This window comes from Podarcis liolepis (assembly GCF_965112155.1).
Source record: "Podarcis liolepis genome assembly, chromosome: 1".
NCBI classification, from domain to species: Eukaryota; Metazoa; Chordata; class Lepidosauria; order Squamata; family Lacertidae; genus Podarcis; species Podarcis liolepis.
In genome coordinates this window covers 128,358,990-128,377,491 of record NC_139554.1, presented here as the reverse complement: position 1 = coordinate 128,377,491, position 18,502 = coordinate 128,358,990, and the positions used below count along the sequence as shown (strand labels likewise).

At 46.0% G+C, this 18,502-nt stretch overlaps 1 protein-coding gene across 2 annotated transcripts in view; it reads right to left on the bottom strand.

The window, feature by feature from the left end:
- PLEKHM3 (pleckstrin homology domain containing M3) overlaps positions 1-18,502 on the bottom strand; it is an 86,697-nt gene that overhangs the window by 42,902 nt on the left and 25,293 nt on the right. For both annotated transcript variants that reach the window (XM_083473120.1, XM_083473119.1), the window contains one exon: positions 9,211-9,356. In XM_083473120.1, the coding sequence (XP_083329246.1) occupies positions 9,211-9,356 (146 nt within the window). The remainder of the gene's footprint in view (positions 1-9,210; positions 9,357-18,502) is intronic.

Genomic DNA, 18,502 nt, shown 5'->3' with positions numbered 1-18,502 from the left:
GAAGAAACTCAATATGGAGGTCGGATGGCCGAAGTATTGGGAAATTTTAGAACGGGATGGAGATAAGTTCAAACTACAAAGTCAGGAGAAATTGAAGCATAAAGTAGAAAATTGGTTCCAATATCGCCAAATAATGGAATTTTTTAAACAGGATAGGAAAGTCGGTTTCCAGGTGGAAAAATCAAAATTAGAAACCGAACTGTTAGAACCCAATACTAAGAATTTATCTAGAATGTATAACTTGTTGTTGAAATGGAACACACAGGATGAAACAGTTAAATCGGCTATGATTAAGTGGGCTCAGGATGTTGGACATAACATTATGTCAGCTGACTGGGAATGGTTATGGAACACCGGTATAAAATTTACGGCATGTAATGCCTTAAAGGAAAACATTATGAAAATGGTATACAGGTGGTACATGACCCCAGTCAAGCTGGCAAAAATCTATCATTTGCCCGATAACAAATGTTGGAAATGTAAAGAGACTGAAGGTACCTTTTATCACCTTTGGTGGACATGCCCGAAGATTAAGGCCTTCTGGGAAATGATCTATAATGAAATGAAAAAGGTACTTAAATGTACCTTTCCTAAAAAACCAGAGGCCTTTCTCTTGGGCATTGTCGGCCAATTGGTGACAAAGAAAGATAGAGCTTTTTTCATGTATGCCACAACTGCAGCAAGAATACTCATCGCAAAGTATTGGAAGACACAAGATTTACCCACTTTGGAAGAATGGCAGATGAAAGTGATGGACTATATGACACTGGCCGAGATGACAGGCAGAATCCGTGACCAACGAAAAGAGACGGTGGAAGAAGAATGGAGAAAATTCAAAAGCTATCTTAAGGACTACTATAAACTTAATGAATGCTAAAATGCCGTGGTTTCCAGAAACAAAGGGGTACAGGGATATAAGGTCAGATTATAAAAGAGGACTAAGATGATAGAGATTGGAAAGTAACAATTGGGAGTTGCTAGTTGAATTATGGACATTGGGATGCAGAGAGGGGGGGTATGGGGAAGTCCAAGAAAAGAGGTTTATGAAAATATGTTTGAAACTATACGTGTATGTTTGTCATTTTTAGTGTTTGTCTGTTTTTCTTAAAAATGTTGTAAAACCAATAAAAATTTTATAAAAAAAAAGGCACTCCTGTCTTCCACTGCCTCCCGCAGTTTGGTCAAACTCATGCTGGTAGCTTCGAGAACACTGTCCAACCATCTCGTCCTCTGTCATCCCCTTCTCCTTGTGCCCTCCATCTTTCCCAACATCAGGGTCTTTTCCAGGGAGTCTTCTCTTCTCATGAGGTGGCCGAAGTATTGGAGCCTCAGCTTCACGATCTGTCCTTCGAGTGAGCACTCAGGGCTGATTTCTTTCAGAATGGATAGGTTTGATCTTCTTGCAGTCCATGGGACTCTCCAGAGTCTCCTCCAGCACCAGAATTCAAAAGCATCCATTCTTCAGCGATCAGCCTTCTTGATCAGCTCTCAGTTCCATACATCACTACAGGGAAAACCATGGCTTTAACTATATGGACCTTTGTTGGCAAGGTCAACAAAAGGATGGAACATGAGAAAAACCCATATTTCAATCATATTATTCCGTTTTAAAAATCAGTACTTAAATAAAGTGGAGACTCTTAACTCAGCTCTTTTCCTGTCTGCTCAAAGTGCTCGACACGCAATTCCTTTTCCATGTTATTGTACAAATCTATGAAAAGGCCAAAATGCCGCCTACATGTGCCATGAGGAAACTGCATTCCTTTGGGCAGAAATCCCTGATTAATAGCAAGAACCGAGCCCAACTATAAACACGTTGAATAATAATTTAATCATAAAGTACTGGCAAAAAGCTTACATATGACTCCAATGGCACAGTTGCACATTCTGAAATACAGGTGTGGCCATAAAAGAAATGTAATGTTATGGTTCTCCAGATGGCTAGGATCAATAAGCTGCAATAAATGCCCCATCTATTTGTCAGCTGCTACTATTATTTTTTAAAATAAACAAGAAAGAAAATTGTCAACTGGCAGCCCCATCAGACACTTATTGTCTGAGAGAATCTGCAAAGAGAACTTCACAAATCTCAAAATTACAGAATCCTTTGAGAGAGAGAGAGAGAGAGAGAGAGAGAGAGAGAGAGAGAAGGGAACCTTTGCAGACATTGTCGATTTGCACTGATCTCTTACAAAAATAATACTAAAAATTGGAAGCAATAATTTGAAGATTAATAAAGACACAAAACACTTGTATGTTGTTATATAATGGTTTACCAATGATGCCGTACACCATGAAATGAAATGCACACACACACATACAGAATATAAATGTTGGTATTGCTTTAAAAACAAAGGGGCTTTTATCCACATATTGCAGCCATGTGAAAGAACAAGAAAATTGTGGAAAATATAGTATTGCAGATATTATAAATGAAATGTGTAAAATTAAAACCAGAATTGAAGCTCTGCTTGCTGCATTTTGTATCTTGCAGTATTCAAATGCCAGTTCTGTATACAACAGATGCAGCAAACGACATTTGTTAGATTTTGGAAATGTTAAAAAGAGGCAAATAACAGGGAGAGGGTAAAGGCTTGGGATTTATTATCTCTAGTTAAATGAGCAGGTTAGCAAAAGGAAGATACAGTGGTGCCTCGCAAGACAAAAAGAATCCGTTCTGTGATTCTCTTCGTCTAGCGGTTTTTTCGTCTTGCGAAGCAAGCCCATTGACAGATTAGCGGATTAGCGCTATTAGCGGCTTATCTGCTGATCGGATCAGCTGATAAGCGGCTTAGCAGCTTAGAAAAAGGGGGGGGACCAGCAGGAACTTGCAAGACATTGTCGTCTTGCGAAGCAAGCCCATAGGAAATTCGTTTTGCGAAGCACCTCCAAAACGGAAAACTCTTTCGTCTAGCGAGTTTTTTGTCTTGCGAGGCATTCGTCTTGTGGGGCACCACTGTACAAATGATTTTGTGAAACCTGCACAGTCCGCTTGCGATATAGTATTTATGCCATTGTGATAATAATATTTTGTTGGAGGCTGCCCAGAGTGGCTGGGGAAACCCAGCCAGATGGGCAGGGTATAAATAATAAAAATAAATGATGATGATGATGATTTAAATCTTTTAAATCTAACATAAATATGCTGCTCTATAAATGATTTTATAAATTAATGAGCTGTGCTATTCAGTGAGTATTATGATTATTACACTGGAAAAAGATTATTAAATGTGAATTACTGCCTGAAAGTGAATTTTTATGTTCTATGCAGAGTATTTGCGTTGTAACTGTATTTAGGTTTTGTATATCACCTTTTCTGGCAATTTTATTGATTCTGCATGTACAAAAAACATGCAACGTAACATTCATTAACAAGCACACTTAGCTCTCCAATGTTTACATTTGGAGGGAACATTACATTTGGGTCAGCATCACTGACCCAATTGCCGATGTACTTTGGCGCAACAAGTCTCTCCCAAAGCTGGCAGGAGATCCAGGTGGACAAAGATCCTCTGCTGATGTATTAATGAACGTGATAAAGAGAAAACAGATGGCTTCTAAGGCTTCTCGCTCAGCTTGGCCCACAGCCAGCCTAATGCTATGGCTTAGTTTCCCCCTCAATAGAGCACGGTGCCAAATGTGTTCATACCAGTTCTCAATCGAAAAGTCTGAAGTGGTCTCCTGGTCTCAGCCACAGTCGTCCTCACAGCAACCAGGAGAAAAACTGTGAGGTCTTTGTAAGCCAAGCCGAGGCCCGAGAAGGCAGCAAGACCAGCCACAATGGCACAGACTGACGGGCGATCCTAGAATTTATCTATCTGTCTAGGTAAAGGTAAAGGGACCCCTGACCATTAGGTCCAGTCACGGACGACTCTGGGGTTGCGGGGCTCATCTTGCTTTATTGGCCAAGGGAGGCGGTGTACAGCTTCCGGGTCATGTGGCCAGCAGGACTAAGCCGCTTCTGGCGAACCAGAGCAGTGCACGGAAATGCTGTACCTACATATTTTTTGCTGTACCTACATATTTTTTACGGTACCTACCATATTTTTTGCTCTATAAGACTCACTTTTTCCCTCCTAAAAAGTAAGGGGAAATGTGTGTGCATCTTATGGAGTGAATGCAGGCTGCACAGCTATCCCAGAAGCCAGAACAGCAAGAGGGATTGCTGCTTTCACTGCGCAGTGATCCCTCTTGCTGTTCTGGCATTCAGAATATTTTTTTCTTGTTTTCCTCCTCCCAAAACTAGGTGCGTCTTGTGGTCTGGTGCGTCTTATAGAGCGAAAAACACGGTATTTATCTACTTGCACTTTGATGTGCTTTCGAACTGCTAGGTGGGCAGGAGCAGGGACCGAGCAACGGGAGCTCACCCCGTCGCAGGGATTCGAACCGCTGACCTTCTGATCAGCAAGCCCTAGGCTCTGTGGTTTAACCCACAGCGCCACCCACATCCTATATCTATCTATCTATCTATCTATCTATCTATCTATCTATCTATCTATCTATTTTGAGAACTTGTAGCCCACTCTTCAGCCAAAAAGGCTCCCAGAGCGGCTTACACGAAATCAAAACAAAATAATCCCTACCTGCACACTTATATTCTAATAAATAAACTTTGGCTCTATCCATTCTTTTCCCGAAGAAAGGACAAATTTTAAGACCACAAAGCTAGTTTGCCCTGCTATACAAGAGTCATCTGTCTTAAAATGGAATAAAGTAGTCTTTTGTATTTGGGTATGGAATTAAATTTGTTAATCTTAATGGGATAAAATACTTGAAATGTGGTTGCATAATTTTTTATATACAGTGGTACCTCGGGTTACATATGCTTCAGGTTACAGACTAACCATGAAATAGTACCTTGGGTTAAGAACTTTGCTTCAGGATGAGAACAGAAATCGTGATCTGGCGGCGCGGCGGCAACAGGAGACACCATTAGCTAAAGTGGTGCTTCAGGTTAAGAACAGTTTCAAGTTAAGAACAGACCTCTGGAACGAATTAAGTACTAAACCTGAGGTACCACTGTATATATTAAGGGATATATGAAACGTTATTAATAAACCCGGTCACAAAACAAGGCAAGACAGCAGCTGTCAGTTATGATGAGGAACTTTTGTGTACATGTTTGTACATCTATATACAGCCATACCTTGGATCCCGAACGCCCTGGAACTTGGACGTTTTGGCTCCTGAATGCTGCAAACCCGGAAGTGATTGTTCCGGTTTGCGAACATTCTTTTGGAAGACAAACGTCCGACGGGGCTCCCATGGCTTCTGATTGGCTGCAGAAGCTTCCTGCAGCCAATCAGAAGCCGCAATTTGGTTTTCAAACGTTTTGGAAGTCTAACGGGCTTCTGGAACAGATTCCAGTCGATTTCCAAGATTGCCACATTCTTCCAGCTCATGTTAGAGCCACTGTAGCGGTGAGAGTTTCGGTCTTAGATTGGAGAGCTCCAGGTTCAAATCTCAATTTAGCCACAAAGCTTAACTGGTGACTCCCTCTCACTCTCGCTTAATTCTAAGGCTTGTTGGGAGAATGAAATGGGGAGAAGCAAGCAAGCATATCACATTGAGATCCTTGGAGGAAAAGGGGGAATAAACTGTTCCAAAGAGCTCATGATTTCTATTCAGCCATATTTATCACCAAAGCTTCCTTATGAAACAAATCACCATCTCACAAGGGAAACAAAGTCTAAGACCTACTAAGAGCTCCACAAAGCACTTCTAGTTTGAAAAACCTGGTGATGCTTCCTCAGTGATCAATCAAGTTGTTGCAGGTTGAACTGAAGCAAACACCCACAAAGGTAGTTGCGTGGTGTCAATCTTGGTTGTACAAAGTAACGGGGGAAGACTCTATTTCAATCAAGCTGTGAATGGCCAGATGAAACACAGCCTACCACTAGTCAGATATTTTTGCCTGCGAAGTGCTTGATAATCCCATCTCCTGTCCTAGGGCAGATAGCAAAAACAGGATTTTATCAAGTTTCTGGTAGGCATGGTACCAGCATGGTAGACTGAGTTTGACCTAGTGGTCATACCATGTGCAGGTCTGAACTCCAGTTCCATAATGCCAAGAATCTGTCTCAACAGATAAAGACTCAGCGAGGATTTTTCTGTGTCTTTTCTCCATATTAAATGTACTTAGTAAGAACAAAATGTCACGTGCACCAGGGCTCATTGCAAAATGAGTCCAAAGATTTTGCCTTTATAATATTACTATTTTTAATATAATTAGTTACATTATAATTGGGAAGGATATATGGAATGAATGGGATGTGAGCTCTGCAAGGTTGTCAAAGGGGGTTGGGGGACAGGTTACAGATGGCTATAAACAGGACTTGGTTTATTAACTACATTCCTTGGAAGAAGAAATGTCACATTTCAAGACAGTTGTGCTCTTTTGCTCACTGGCACCCTGATGTGGTCAGAGAATATGACCTTTTGTCATGTAGCCCTTGCAATAATAATAATAATAATAATAATAATAATAATAATAATAATGAAGTCTATGTCAGTTAGCAAGAGACTGAACAAGTATAAGAACTTTCAGGACAGAACCAATTTTGGATGAAGACCTCTGCAGCACCCAAGGAACGGAGCGAAGCTTCCCACAATTGCTCCATTCAACATTCAAAGTGTTGGTGCTGACCTTTAAATCCCTAAATGGCCTCAGCCCAGTAAACCTCAAGGAACAGCTGCACTCTCATTGTTCAGCCAGGACACTAAGGTCCAGATCTGAGGGCCTTCTGGCAGTTCCCTCATGGCAAGAAGCCAAGTTACAGGGAACCAGGCAGAGGGCCTTCTCGGTAGTGGCGCCCACCCTTTGGAACGCCCTCCCAAGAGATGTCAAGGAAATAAACAACTATCTGACTTTTAGAAGACATCTGAAGGCAGTCCTGTTTGGGAAAGTTTTTAATGTCTGATGTTTTATTGTATTTTTAATATTTTGTTGGAAGCTGCCCAGAGTGACTGGGGAAACCCAGTCAGATGGGCGGGGTAAAAATTATTATTATTATTATTTGGTACTAGCCTGCCTATCTAGTTATACATAACAACTGTCTTTGATAAATAGATCAATTGTGAGTGTGCTGCATGTATAAAGGTAAAGGTAAAGGTACCCCTGCTCGTACGGGCCAGTCTTGCCAGACTCTAGGGTTGTGCGCTCATCTCACTCTAGAGGCCGGGAGCCAGCGCTGTCCGCAGACACTTCCGGGTCACGTGGCCAGTGTGACAAGCTGCATCTGGCGAGCCAGCGCAGCACACGGAACGCCGTTTACCTTCCCGCTGGTAAGCGGTCCCTATTTATCTACTTGCACCCGGAAGTGCTTTTGAACTGCTAGGTTGGCAGGCGCTGGGACCGAACGACGGGAGTGCACCCCGCCGCGGGGATTCGTACCGCCGACCATGCGATCGGCAAGTCCTAGGCACTGAGGTTTTACCCACAGTGTCACCCGCGTCCCCTGCTGCATGTATAGATGAAATTAATTAATCACTTCTTTTGAACACTGGTACTATTGCCTTGACCTCTGTGCTTTCCTCCTCTGATCCCAGGTTGCATCTATGACGGATCGTAGCATTACACTTTTTCTAAGATTTCCCCCATGGCATCCAGTTAAGACAGCAAAACAGTGCGAAAATACACCCCCCAGTTGCCCTGAAGCTGGTCAGCACAAGCTCATCCTCATTCTAAATCCTGCTGTGGTTGAGTGCCTCATATTCCTGACCTAGCACAATGCTGAATCACTGCCTCCAGTGCTTTGCTAGATTTAGACCTCTGTACATGAAGCAGACGTGTGGGCAGGGAACGGGATGACACGTAAAACACAGTTGATATTACACATGAACAGTGAGTTCCGAGTGAACAAATGAAAACACATGCCTAGTTGTATCAACATTACCAAATAAGGCTCATGCTATGGCGCATACATTGATTCCCCTACGCAGAATTGTTGCAGAGAAAAATAACAGGTTCACATTTCTACCCGGGAGCAGCAATAGGAACAGGAGGTGAGCGCTCTCAATGGCTCCATTTGACTCATTCTGTGCTCTGGAGATTAAGCAGCGCCAAAGTTTCCAAAATAATTTGCAGAGGCACAGACATTTGCAGTTGGGAAGCATGTAATGAGGACTGAATTCTCACCAGGTCTCCGTGAAGCTTAATAGGAAATGTCTTGCGCACAAGTGAAAAGGGTGGAAAGCCAGAATTAAGAAACAGCCTTCTGTCTGTCAAAGCCGGTCAGTGCTGCCCATCTCCGATAGCAAGTTGACATCAAACCCTGCTTTGGCTGTGATACCCAATGGATCTCAGCTCAAGGTCCCCACAGAATTCCTCCAGATATAACGGTATCTGAGCAAGCGGTCTTGCACTTGTGGTGACTTTAAGTGTCAGTCAAAGCACAGGGGAGGGTGTGCACCTTACTCGGGCTAGGCCAAAGAAGTTCAGCCAAGACTCCCTCCACCACACAAGCATTGTGGGGAAGGGAGAAAAATCTCAAAATGTTCAGACAGAGGTGGGTTTATGTTTAAGACAAGGTGTCTGAGCGTTTTCCCTTTAAACGGCCTCGGTCCAGTATACCTGAAGGAGTGTCTCCTCCTCCATCGTTCTGCCCAGACACTGAGGTCCAGCACTGAGGGCCTTCTGGCAGTTCCCTTGCTGCGAGAAGCCAAGTTACAGGGAACCAGGCAGAGGGCCTTTTCCGGTAGTGGCACCCACCCTGTGGAACACCCTCCCACCAGATGTCAAAGAGAAAAATAACTACCAAACTTTTAGAAGACATCTGAAGGCAGCCCTGTTTAGGGAAGCTTTTAATGTTTGATAGGTTATTGTATTTTAGTGTTTTGTTGGAAGCCGCCTAGAATGGCTGGGGAAACCCAGCCAGATGGGCGTGGTATAAATTAATTAATTTATTATTATTATTATTATTATTATTATTATTATTATTATTATTATTATTCCCTCTCTTCCCCCAACTCATTTCTACAGAAAAAGAAAGCTTTGCCAAGTGGTGACGAAGCTGCACCCTCAAAATTATTCCCTCCTCATGGGGGACAGAGTGCCTGATGGGAACATGCTATGTCACGAGGTTGTGTGGATTCCAGGGGCTTTCTTGGGGATGAGGAAGATGGCTTCCCCCGCTGGTTTCGCACTCAGCGCAACTGTTCATATGGGCATTCGTCACTAAGGGCAGGAGAAGGGATTCCTTCATGTCCTACCTTGTATTTTGAAGTGTCCCAGTTATGAACCAGCCGAGCAGGAATTAGAAAGCTGTCGTCCACGTGACAGATGTTGCAGTAGTACCACCCGCTGTAACTGCACACCTTGGCTTTGCCATTGGAGAGGCCTATGGACCGCTGACAACCTGCCAATAAGGGGGGGAAAGGAAAAAAACAGTTTAAAAAAATGCAGGACTCTTAGCAGTATTGGAAGTAAATCTCCATAACTACACGCTGCTGTGTTTGAGTAAGAGAGTGAACACAGAATATATAATTACTTTTCAAAACAGAACAATTACAGCTCTAAATAAATATTACCAGAATGAGAGAATGAGGCCTTTTTGATAACTGCTTGTGTGACATTCCATGCTATCCTATTATAAAATACAGTTGTACCTTGGAAGTCAGACAGCTTAGTTCCCCGAATGTTTTGGCTCCCCCATGTCGCAAACCTGCAGCCAATAGGAAGCCGCGCTTTGTTTTTCGAACGTTTTGGAAGTCGAACGGACTTCTGGAACAGATTCCGTTCGACTTCCAAGGTACGACTGTATAAGATTCTGAACCACACAAATCTCTAACATGTCCTCATATGCTATGAAATAGTTTCAGGAATCCATGTACAAGCCCAGTTTCATATTACAGTGGTACCTCTGGTTACATACTTAATTCGTTCCGGAGGTCCATTCTTACTCTGAAACTGTTCTTAACCTGAAGCACCACTTTAGCTAAGGGGGCCTCCCGCTGCTGCCGTGCTGCCACCGCGCCATTTCTGTTCTCATCCTGAAGCAAAGTTCTTAACCCGAGGTACTATTTCTGAGTTAGTGGAGTCTGTAACCTGAAGCGTATGTAACCCGAGGTACCACTGAACAGCTTAGCAACTGGAAGCCCAGAGCCAAAGTGGGTCTCCTAAAGAGATAGTGGTACCTCGGGTTACATACGCTTCAGGTTACAGACTCCGCTAACCCAGAAATAGTGCTTCAGGTTAAGAACTTTGCTTCAGGATAAGAACAGAAATCGCGCAGCGGCAGTGCAGCAGCAGCAGCAGCAGGAGGCCCCATTAGCTAAAGTGGTGCTTCAAGTTAAGAAAAGTTTCAGGTTAAGAACGGACCTCCGGAACGAATTAAGTACTTAACCCGAGGTACAACTGTACTGTATTGGCTGTTCTTCCTGATGAACGTGGTAATGCCATTTGTTTGGCAGCCTGCTTTGTGGAATGGGTTAGGGTGTGTGAAGAAGCCCGGTCCATCACTTTCCAGCTTCTCAAAAGCACCCTTCTTACAATTCTATGATTCTAAGAACATTGGGCTTGCTTTGAAATGATGTGCTCTTAGAATGCTCAAGCTGATAGCAAGTCACACAGATTTGGGGGTGAGGGAAAGGGGATTGTTAGCAGAGAGGAGATTTTTTGGCTCAGGCACTGATTACATGTGTCCACAAAAGAAGGTTTCATGGAAGCCCTGAACGATCTGCCGTGAATGTCAGGATGCGCAGATTTTGCTTATCTGTAAAGTCCAGGTGAATATGCCCAATATAGGAAGGAGAATGTACATAGCTCACTCATACAGCCCATGCAGAAGGTCCCAGATTAAATTCTGGGCATCTCCAAGCAGGGCTTATCTGAAACGCTGAAAGGTTGTTTCTGGTCCCTGTAGACAATACCTAGTCAAGATCAATCAGTGGTCTCGCTCAGTAAATGGCAGCTTCCAATGTTCCTAATATATAGTGTGGGAGGAGTTAATTGGTTCAATTTAGCATCTATTCAAGCCTATCAACTTCTGCGTCTGGGTGTGCCTTGCCAAAGTTTGCTTTTTTGAACCAAAAAAAGTGTCCAAATGGTGCATCCTGGAGATTCAATTGTTTTGATAAATTCAAACTCTGATCTCAGATTCAGTGATGACGTGAAACTGAATGCTTGATTCCGAGCCCGCTTCTTTTTTCTTCCATACTTTTTAAAACTTTGGAGTAACCATCAACGTGGCTGCAGAGTATATAGCAAGGGGAAGAATATTCTGTGAGGAACCTGACCGGGAAAAGTTGACAACAGGAAGCCGAACAGCCATAAAAGCTTCATTCACAGAAATTGCCTGAACATTTTCAGACTAGAAACCACGAGGGCTAGAAACATGAATCTTAAAATAAAAAGCTGGAAATCCCAGAAGTCAAAGTTCTCTGCCAGGTACCGGTCAGCCCTCCTCTACACATATGCAATCCTGAAGAAGGCAGCTTTTTCCTGTTGCTCCCTTCCTCTAGAAGTCTCTATTCCTCCTCTTTGCTCTATGACCTCTCCCAAGGAAGCGATTGCTGCTAAACCTGTTTTCACGCAGCAAAGCCATTCGCTTTCCACTTGATTTGTACTTGCCCTCCATTTCCTTGACAACACATTTTTGACCTGGGTCACACAGCAGAATGCACACAAACAGCCCCGTGTAGCCGAGTGAATTGCAAAACGACAAACTTAAGGAAGAGCGAGACCTGCAAATAACAGTACAGCATCTTCCTGTCCCATTAGACACGGCCGCTGAGGTTGCAGCGTTCTCCCTGCCCCAACTGTGTTGAAACCGTTCGACATCAACATCCCTCGCCTTGTGCCTGTCGCCTGTTTTATTTTACAAGGACCGTTATTTCTACAACCCCCTCAAATCAAGTTATGAAAGCAGTCGATTCCTTTGATGTTAGGAGGTTCAAAGTGATGCACGGTGACAAATGTATCTCAGTGGCAGACACCAATTAAGCTATTTGCAAAAAATAAAGAAGGGAAAGAAAGAGGCGGGAGCAGTGATACAGCACAAGGTTGAGTACCTCGGTTGCATAGAGTCTGGATTCTAAGGCTTACAATGCTATTCCTTTCTTAGACTTCCACACACACACCCCTTCTTATTAGCACTATTACATTTACTGGAATGAAATGCCATTGGGTATCCCTTTCCACACTCGCCCCCACCCTCAGGACAGGATTTTTAGGGATGCAAGTGGCCCATTTTAACTTGCAAGGGCGCCTCTGTTGAATCAGCAAGCAGCAGCACTCTGTTCAAATCCATACAGGAATTTTTATGGCATCAGACGTACAACATAATATTGGTTATCGATTACTAAGACAGGGGTGGGGAACCTTTTTGGTCTCAAGAGCAAGATTCTGTTTTGCTCCCAACTCCTCCTTTTCAGGGTCTTCCAACTCTCCAGTTCTATGATTCTTTTGTACAGTGGTGCCCCGCAAGACGAATGCCTCGCAAGACGGAAAACTCGCTAGACGAAAGAGTTTTCCGTTTTGGAGGTGCTTCACAAAACGAATCTCCTATGGGCTTGCTTCGGAAGACGACAATGTCTTGCGAGTTCCTGCTGTTCCCCCCCCTTCTCCCCCTTTTTCTAAGCCGCTAAGCCGCTTATCAGCTGATCCAATCAGCAGATAAGCCGCTAATAGCAGCTAAAAGCCGCTAATAGCGCTAAGCCGCTTATCAGCTGATCCGATCAGCAGATAAGCCGCTAAAAGCTGCTAATAGTGCTGAGCCGCTTATCAGCTGATCCGAGCAGCAGATAAGCCGCTAAAAGCCTCTAAAAGCCGCTAATAGCGCTAATCCGCTAATCCTTCAATGGGCTTGCTTCGCAAGACGAAAAAAACCGCTAGACGAAGAGAATCACAGAACGGATTCTTTTCGACTTGCGAGGCACCACTATACATGGTGTTGTATGTTTTAGGATGCGGGTGGCACCATGGGTTAAACCACAGAGCCTAGGGCTTGCCTATCGGAAGGTCGGCGGTTCGAATCCCCGCGACGGGGTGAGCTCCTGTTGCTCGGTCCCTGCTCCTGCCAACCTAGCAGTTTGAAAGCACCTCAAAGTGCAAGTAGATAAATAGGTACCGCTCCGGCGGGAAGGTAAACGGCGTTTCCGTGCGCTGCTCTGGTTCGCCAGAAGTGGCTTAGTCATGCTGGCCACATGACCCGGAAGCTGTACACCAGCTCCCTCGGCCAGTAAAGCAAGAGGAGCGGTGCAACCTCAGAGTCGGTCACGACTGGACCTAATGGTCAGGGGTCCCTTTACCTTTTATTACAACAACAGCAATAACAACAGCCGATAGAACGGGCAGGAGGAAAAGGCGCATGGTGCTGAAAGCCTGAAAAGATAAAGTAGGCACCAGGCAAACTGGAGGAGAAAGAAGGGCCCACTCCCTGGCTGCCACGCACCACACCTCAGGGGGCTGGGCCACCCAGAGGAAGGCTCCCAAGGAAGATATCTTTGCCTAGAAAATCCATGGTCAGCTGGTATCACCTTTGAGGAAGCATTCTGCCACGTGTGCGAGGACGAGGACGAGGAACACCTCTTCTAAGATGACACCTGTGCGCATGTCACAGCAGGCACTACTGAAAACCAGAGAAAATATTTGCTCTTCAGAATTCCTTGTGCGTCATTGTCTTTGAGAATTGCATGCCTGGGGAAAGAGACTGTCTTTAACACACTGAGCTTTGTGAGCTGCTCCGGGAGCCTGGGTTAAAAAATATGCTCCATATTCCTCACGCTTGGTTTTTCAAACTTCAACAGATTCAAAAGTGCAAACAAATTCAGATCTTTAGGATCCGTTGGCTATGGTTTCTTTAATCAGGTGGCAGCCCTAAGGGGGGGGGGGGAGGCAAGCACAATGTGCTCTCAGATAAGACCCTGTTGCAACACACATATGCAAGCAGTCTGTCCATGACCCTATGTGCCATCTTGCTAGGTCATCTGCTCTGCAGGTTTCACAACATAAATTGATGGCAGCCTGAAGACCTTTGCACAAGGCTCTGGTGACCAGTTTATGTCAACAGACAGTATTTGCGGGTTTTTCTGTGTGTGCTGCTCAGGAAGGCCATTGGAGAAAGCACACGGTACCTCTCCTGCTCATTTCTCGGTAATTACAGTTGTGGTCCTGCTCTGGAAGGGGAGAATGAGATGGTCTGCAGACCACCCTCACTGCCCGGCAGACGAGAGAGGTAGAGGGCTTCACTTATGCTGTGAACAATTCTGCGCTTTGTGCATGTTCATTTGGCACAATTGCAGAAGTCTAGCAACTGGGTAGGGACGCGTGTGGCGCTGTGGGTTAAACTACAGAGCCTAGGACTTGCCGATCAGAAGGTTGGAGGTTCGAATCCCCATGACGGGGTGAGCTCCCGTTGTTCAGTCCCTGCTCCTGCCAACCTAGCAGTTCGAAAGCACATCATGTGCAAGTAGATAAATAGGGACCACTTTGGCGGGAAGGTAAACGGCGTTTCCGTGTGCTGCTCTGGTTCACGAGAAGCGGCTTAGTCATGCTGGCCACATGACCCAGAAGCTGTCTGTGGACAAACGCCGGCTTCCTCGGCCTATAGAGCGAGATGAGCGTGCAACCCCAGAATCGGTCACGACTGGACCTAATGGTCAGGGGTCCCTTTACCTTTACCTAGCAACTGGGTAGGAAAGCTTTCAAGCGCTTGAAAAATTCAACAGGCCTTCTTTGCCTGTGCATCCTGGCCTACCACACCAGACACAACACAGCTGACAGTGCACATAATGGACCACGGCAGGAAGAATCTGAATGCTAATACCGTATTTTTTGCCCTATAGGACGCACTTTTTCCCCTCCAAAAATGAAGGGGAAATGTGTGTGCGTCCTATGAGGCAAATGCAGGCTTTCGCTGAAGCCTGGAGAGCGAGAGGGGGCGGTGCGCACCGACCCCTCTCGCTCTCCAGGCTTCAGGAAAGCCCCACCGCCAGCCCCGCAAACTCGGGAGACAGCGGGAGGCGCAGCGCGCCTTTCCCGCTGTCCCCCGACTTGGTTAGAAGTCTGGCGGGGGGGAGAAGCCTGCTCCTCCCCGTCGCCAGCCCCGCAAACTGGGGGACAGCGGGAGGCGCAGCGCGCCTTTCCCGCTGTCCCCCGACTTGGTTAGAAGTCTGGCGGGGGGGAGAAGCCTGCTCCTCCCCGTCGCCAGCCCCGCAAACTGGGGGACAGCGGGAGGCCCAGCGCGCCTTTCCCGCTGTCCCCCGACTTGGTTAGAAGGCTGGCGGGGGGGAGAAGCCTGCTCCTCCCCGTCGCCAGCCCCGCAAACTGGGGGACAGCGGGAGGCCCAGCGCGCCTTTCCCGCTGTCCCCCGACTTGGTTAGAAGGCTGGCGGAGGGCTTCCCCCTCCTCCAGCCCCGCAAGCTCCCAGAGCCATGCCAAAGCTGCACACAGCTTCGGCATCGCTCTGGGTCCTGTTCTGGGGGCCCCGCGCCTGGGGGGGGAGGGGGAAATAATTTCCCCCCCTTTATTCCCCCCCCCCAATCTAGGTGCGTCCTATGGGCCGGTGCGTCCTATAGGGCGAAAAATACGGTAAATAGCTTGTACAATGCCCTGGTACAGACAGGCCTGCGGTGTTTCACACAGAAAGGTTCTGCCTTTTCCCAATCCCATTCTCCTTTCCCCAGCCTCCCCCTCATATCACGGGCAGTGGAAGGAGAGGTGGAATACATATGTCGTAATAAAAATAAATAACAGAAGGTCTCCAGAGGTCTCTCTTATTGCTGGCCAAGTTGCATCAGCCTTTAACAAGGCAAACCATTTTTAAATAAAAATTTTAAAATCCTGCCCTTTGGTATGTTTGCAAACCTCAAAATCTAAGCCAATAAAACCTGAGTGAAATACTACACTGGTTATCTCGCAAAGGTGAATATGCTGCAGGAGAAACCTTCACCCTTGAAACTGGCTGACTTTTTATTGCTTGGATTTCACAATCTCAGCATCACAAAACCACCAAGTACAACAATGCGGCACATTGCACACCTGCAAACACGTCTCACACACACCCCCGCAATGTTAGAAGCAATAAAGATGATGCAAGGACTGGGGAATAGCATGTTTCAGAGCTGAGTGGACCTGCTCTTTGGCGAGGTGAGGAATAAGGACGGGAATGGGGAGCCAACCGTTCCCCAAGCAATGCATTTCTCACACGCTTGTCTGAAATGTGGGGGAAAGGGTTTTGCCTGGATTCAAAGGAGGGAAGGGTTTTTCTCCTCTATTTATTTATTTATTTATTTCATAAAAGTTATACACCCCTTGCTTGAAACAGACCTGCAGAGGAGTCAGGGCAGCGAAAAGAAGAACTTTCTCACACACAGTACAGTGGTGCCCCGCAAGACGAAAAACCCGCTAGACGAAAGGGTTTTCCGTTTTTCGATGCGCTTCGCAAGACGAATTTCCCTATGGGCTTGCTTAGCAAGACGAAAACGTCTTGCGAGTCTTGCGATTTTTTTCGCTCCCCCCCCTTTTTCTAAGCCGCTAATAGCCTTTTAGCCATTAAGCCGCTAAGCCTTTAATAGCCGCTAAACCGCTAATAGCGCTAATCCGCTAAGCCGCTAATAGGGCTGCTTCGCAAGACGGAAAAACCGCTAGACGAAGAGACTTGCGGAACGGATTGTTTTCGTCTTGCCAGGCACCACTGTATCATTAACATATGGAATCTGCTAATGGCACCAGTTTAGAAGGGCTCTGAAAAGGGATTAGCCAAATTCATGGAAGGGCATTCTTATGGGGGGGGTAATTAAATATTTTTTTGGGGGGGAGGGTTTTACAAAAGTACATACATTGTTTCTGTTTTCAGATCATCAATTCCTTTCTACAGATAAGTTATATTCAGTGTGAGACATTAATGTTGTGGTCAATATAAGGTTGGGGGAGAAGGGGGGGCAGTAAACTTTCATTCTCTTACATGGTTGCTACTAGCTGTTCTAGCTAAATGACAACTCCGATTTCGCTGAATACCAGTTGCTTCCAAGGGGAGGGAGAGGCAAGTAGGAAAGACATGTTGATTTCCTGCACCCTGCTTGTGGGCTCCTTGGAAGATTCTGGTTGGCCACCACCACAAACAAACATGGGTGCACAAAAGATCTGATCCAGAAGGGTTTTATGTTCAAGGATGAGGAACATTCCGTTTTTATTTTTATTTTTAATCTTTCATTAGATAGGACCTCACCTTGACCGAGGTAGAGGGCAGTCCGTCCTTCCTTCCCCCTAACCAAAAGCCCCTGAGCGCTGAACCACTGCTTCCATCAGCCGCAAATTTGCACATTGCAGGAAACATACTATGATAATAACAATGCTAAGGTAAAATTGTGGCAGCAAGTTTTGTGGGCTACATGTGCATGCATTATACACAACTCCAGACCTATCGGAAGATTTTCAAATGCCCCTAATATGCAAGAATGATGGCATGACTGGTCGAGCGTGGAAAATGGCACTGCACCATTCTGAAGGCAAAAAACCCCACACACCTTCATGCATATGAACTGAACACATGCAAACAATCTCACTTTATTTTGACGTCTGGTGAAAGATAGTGGCCAAGAGTGGCAGTCAAGATCAGGACAATGACAGGCTATCTCTGGCTCATGGGCCCATAAGGCAATTTCTGACCAAACTTCCTTCATGTGAGTGACTTTGTTAAATGTGGCATGCAGAGGGTTGACTGCTTTCTGATCCAGCCCGTCAGATGAAAGTGGCTTCCTACCCCTAGACTAGGATCAGAGAGACCAAAACTTAAAACGCAGCTGCAAAGCTCATTTGGTGACGTTGGCCCACTCACAGCCTCTCATTTTAACATATCTCATGGGGTTGTTGGGTGGGGGAGAACCACAAATGCCATTTTGGAGAAAAGGTGGGATACAAATGAAATAATAAGGCAGCGAAGTCCTTGGTTCTGTCCTCATGTCAGACATGAACAGTCACACACAAACACTTTTGCAATATAGATATACTGATTTCGGCCACTGACAAGGTGGGAGTCAGAGTCCATATATATATGGAAGGCGTTTTGTTCCCCACTCCTGGTCTATGGAATCACCAGGGGCGCCGACTTATAAAAAATATTGGGGGGGCCCATACCGGGGTCCTGCCGCTGGTTCGCTCGGGTAGCCGGGAGAACGCAGTTCGAAGTGGCGGTGTTGGGGAGAGACCCTCGCTCAGGGCGCCACTAGACTTGGCGGCCGGCGGCCTATCTGGGGGGTTTTGGAGCGTATTTCGGCGGAGCGATTGGGGAGGAGGGGGCTTGTTGCCGGATTCTTCAGCTGAGCCGGAGATCCACTGCTGGGGGTCCCTGGGCCGAGTTGTGAGCACGGCCTGCTGAAGGGAGATCCAGCCGATTGCGCGACGGGGACGGCCGGGGCTCTCCGGCTAGGGCGCGCGGCTGGCTGGCTGGCGAGGGAGCAGGTGGGGAGGAGGCGGGGGTCCTCACTCTCTTAGGAAACGCACCCGCGCGCCCGATTGCCACGAAGTCCGAAGGGTGCGTGTGTGGAATTAAAAAGCAAAAAC